This window comes from Eufriesea mexicana, unplaced genomic scaffold (assembly GCF_001483705.2).
Source record: "Eufriesea mexicana isolate 0111107269 unplaced genomic scaffold, ASM148370v2 scaffold7871, whole genome shotgun sequence".
Lineage (NCBI taxonomy): Eukaryota > Metazoa > Arthropoda > Insecta > Hymenoptera > Apidae > Eufriesea > Eufriesea mexicana.
The window spans coordinates 1-4433 of record NW_016915648.1 but is presented as its reverse complement, the minus strand read 5'-3'; the positions used below and the strand labels follow the sequence as shown (position 1 = coordinate 4433).

The 4433-nt window shown below is 36.6% G+C and overlaps 1 protein-coding gene across 1 annotated transcript; it reads right to left on the bottom strand.

Annotated features, from left to right (window-relative positions):
- Positions 1–1604: 1604 nt before the first annotated feature.
- LOC108552714 (piggyBac transposable element-derived protein 4-like) lies at positions 1605–2261 on the bottom strand. The gene has a single exon (XM_017907371.1). The coding sequence runs from the start codon at positions 2259–2261 to the stop codon at positions 1605–1607; it is 657 nt and encodes a 218-aa protein (XP_017762860.1).
- Between the last annotated feature and the right edge of the window lie 2172 nt (positions 2262–4433).

Sequence of the window (4433 nt, the reverse complement as noted above, 5' to 3'; positions counted from 1 at the left end):
GACAATGAGCGTTCCAGACGCAAATGTCCACCAGATGGAAGAAAAATTTCCGGTACCATTTCAAGGATTTCCGTGTCGAGTTCACAGTGCTTATGACCATATCCGCTTTATCCACTGCACTCATTGAATTATTACAATCTAACACGCATACAGGTTTCTGAATAACTTTTTCTCCTCCGTGCCTGATTAACGTTTTAAACTCTGCTGTATGCATTGTAGAAATCATATACACCTCTTTCTTATCCATCCATTTTTAACACTTTATCGACCGGTCGTGGTTGAGGCTGCCACTTAGTAACTACCGGCTTAGTCATGCGCGCATTTACTCCCAGTACCGGCTAAATTTTCGCTATTCATTGTGTTGTGCTTATTCCTTTTGCTTCAAAGGAATGTAATTTTATTGATATTTATACTTTATTTTGCATTTATTTTATATAATAAAGTGGCCTTATAAACTAACATTCATAAAATAAATTCAAGATAATAGTAATTAAATTTTTTAATAATTCTTTAGAGTGTGGTATCTTTCCTAACAGTCACCCTTATGTAACGGAATATTACAAAATTTACATACGAAACATGTTCGACTTCTTATCTTTTTCGATGCACGTACTCTACATTGTTTTTGGGGTGTTTTGTTTCTACCACTTGTCACTATTCTTATAAGTTTATGCTTCTTTATGCATGATAATCTTTCTGGATAATCTGATCTTCGTGCTCTTCTTGCAGGCTCTGAAGTATTTGATTTCTTAGTTGAGTCTGCTGTGTCGTCACTTTGAGAATCTGTTGATGATAAATCGGATATCCACGAAATTGCCGCTTTGTGCAAGAATTTCTTATATGTCATCTTCTTTCCGTTCAATGTTGTGTGCGTTTTAAATGAATTATAAAGTGCACAATTGATTAAAAACATTACAACTCGTTTGGTCCACTTTTTAGTTTTTCTAAAAATAGAGTAGTACGACAGATATTGATCTGCGCGATCTACCCCCTTCATATACTTTTTGTAATCAATTATCGACTCAGACTTTTGAATTGATATGTGTTTTGGAGATAACAAGGAGGTATCGCGTCGTTCCCTTGATCTTCCTGGTCGCATGGTTTCCGCCCGAAATAATTCGTCTTCACGGTTGTAAGGCGCGAAGATATCCCGATGTGGATGGACGGTTCGACGCGACACGGTATCTCGTCGACTTAACGAGGAGATACGAAAATCGTCTCGGGTTAGAAGAGAACTGTTTCAAGAGAACCGATGTCTCTGATGTTTCGCATGGAAGCCGTTAGAAAGAACCGGTGTCTTTGAGAGCTCGTACGGAAGTCGTTAGAAAGAACCGATGTCTTTGAGAGCTCGTTCGGAAGTGTCTTTGACCAAGGGCGTTCCCTTGGTTCGCGAATCCGTTACCTTGGAGCGAGGGAAGGTTCCCCCGAAAAACCACGATAGTGGAGGAAACCCTCTCCTCCAAGGTGGGGTACCTGGGGTTCACCCGCGCGCCGGTGACCCCATCGGCCGTTTGTTACCCCTAGCGAAGGCCTGAGGCTTCCAACGTGTGCGGACCACGTGGAGCCCTCAGGCCTATTGTCAGCCAAGTCTTAAGAGCCGTCGCCTATTTCTTTAAATAATTTATAACTGGCTGAACTTTTACAAGTCTGTTTGAATTTGTGGGTATATCTTCGTTATTACAAAAGTGCCAGCTCTGCAGTATCTGCATAAATCTGCTTCTGCTCATTACTTTCGAAAAAAACGGTGTTTCGATGCGTGGCTCAGTTGACCAGTAATCGTGAAGTCTCTCTTTTTTTACTTGTCCCATTACAACAATTAGACCTAAAAAATTTTTCATTTCTGGCAACGTAATATCCACCCATTTCTTCGTCCTTGAAATATTTTTATATTTATCGATTACTTGATAGCGATATCTATTCGATTCTTTAACCAAATATTCCAAAAGGTCATCTCCAATAAATAAATTCACAATATCCATTACACTTTCTTCAGATTTTAGGAGAATTTTTATACCTGGGCTGCCTTCGAAAGGTTCCAAAATAATTGATTTGTCATATGTTGACCATGTATCGATGTTTACTTCAGCGGTGTCATCATTATCACTTTCTGAATCGCTATATTGCAGTGGCAATAATTTCCGCGGCTTTCGAGTGTTTATAGAAGAATCACTGCTATCACCATCACTGTCACTTTCTGAATAACTGCTATAGTCTGACAAAGTATCTAAGCAAAACTCTTCATCTGCACGGTCTTTATCCATTAGAAACGGTAAAAAAGATATTATAATTGATAAAGATATGGAGAGGTTAGTATACAGTTACTGCGAAAACAGTAAATCCCACTGTACGGGCGGCAAATAATCAACGACGTTGACGCCGCGTAATTATAAAAACAACAACAACCCACTGTTCGAAAACCGTCGATAGCTAAAAGCCGATTAACAGACTAGCGGTCGATAAGCGTTGGCAATCGAAAAGCCGATAAATAGGCTAACGATCGATAAAGTGTCGAGACCAATAAATTATCGGATGATCTAAATGCTGCTCCCCCCTTTTTTAATCGTTTGTCAATTTTGGGCATTCCTTTTCTCCTTTTGATTGTGCGGTCCCGCACGCGTTTGTGCCATTATGATGCAAAAATTTAAATAAAGCGGGACTCGCATACCAGTTATCTACGTAAAGGGTATGGTCCTTTCCTAGATGCGGCTTCATAAGGGTTTCCACAATTGCTTCAGATTTTCCAATGTTTAAATTTTCTGTATCCACCATGGTAGATGATCTGGCATAAATTATTAGGTCTTGCACGAACCCTGTCTCACAGTCGCTCAAAATAAACGATTTTATACCAAATCTGCTTCTCTTCGATGGTATGTACTGCTTAAACGAAAGTCGCCCTTTATACAAAAGCAGACTTTCGTCAATGCATAGCCGTTGATAAGGTTGAAATGATTCATTAAATGCTTTTCGTAATATTTCAACGACGTTTCGTATTTTGTATAAACGATCATTAGTATGACAACATCATCGGTGAAATGTAGCATTTGTAGTAATTTGAAGTAACGGTCTCTCGTCGTTACTTCTCCAAAGATATCGCTACGCAGAAGTTTATCTTTGCTCCAGTACTCTGCTAATGATAATTTCTTATTGCGTGTCATCAATAATGACACAGCAAAAATCTGACATATTTACATATTTTAAAAAACAATATAATTCGGCTAGTCCTGTTCCATCTGACATATTTACGTTATTATTACTCTTTCGAGATCAATATCGATTACTTTCCCTTGTAATCAACGCAACGAGCTCTTCAGAAAGTAAAAGTTGAAAAAAGTCTAAGATTTTTGCGGATCTATTAATCCTAGGGTTAAAGGCTTAAATATTCTACATCATTGTATCCTGATAGGTCTGTAAAACCGCGTGGACTTCTTCTACATTATCTGATAATTACTATTGTTTATCAATTGAATGGGAATCAAAGCCATTGTAAAAATTCCCTCATTTTGAAAATCATCTGTACCAGTTTCTTGTTTATATTGCAAAAATCTGGAGCGTCCATCGAATTTACGATATAAAATTAAAACGCTGTCATTTAAATTATCCGGTATAGAAAACGTGTCAACAATGCTCTTACTTATTTCGTCTAATAAATTTTTGTAAAAGCACTTCACTTGTTTGGTTATTTATAGAAATATCTTCCATATAAAATCTCATCTTTGTTTGTAACGCTTTAAAGAATGATGGATATAAATTATGGTTATTTCGCAGTCACATCTTGGTGGAAATAGTATTATGAGCATGATAAATGTCCTTAAGCGGACTAAATACAATTGTTGACTGGTGACAAGAGCATTTCATGCATAACATCTGTAACATGTAATTGTATTTCAATAACGTAGCGTCTATTAGTTTATAATTTATTTCGTAAATGTAAATTTGTTCCACAAAAAATATATAAGATGTTCGAATGTATATGAGTAGATAACAAATGTCTTGCGTGCCGATTTACTGGAGAAAAAAAAAAAAAAAACATTGTCTATTAACCCTTTACATTCGAGAGATGAGCTTCAGTCACCGTTTCATAAAATTTGGAAAATCGATATTAATTAATAAATCAAATTTAATGTAATGTAACAGTGTGCGAGGTATCGAAATCAAATAATTCTACAATTCTGTTATTTTATATATCTTTATTTACTACTCAAAAAAGTATCGTCAGTTTTTTAGTACAGAATCTTTGAATTTCTACTCTTCTATAGCCAAAAAATCGTCAAGTGCAAAAAGTTAATCTTTGTTCTTCGATTCAGAATCTTTCCTAGAATCTGTTAATATACATAAACAATACTCGTGAAATGCACAGAAATTTTGCTCGACGAAACCCATTATACACACTTATGGTTGACCGACGTGATTATATTTTCTCTGTTTTCATCGAG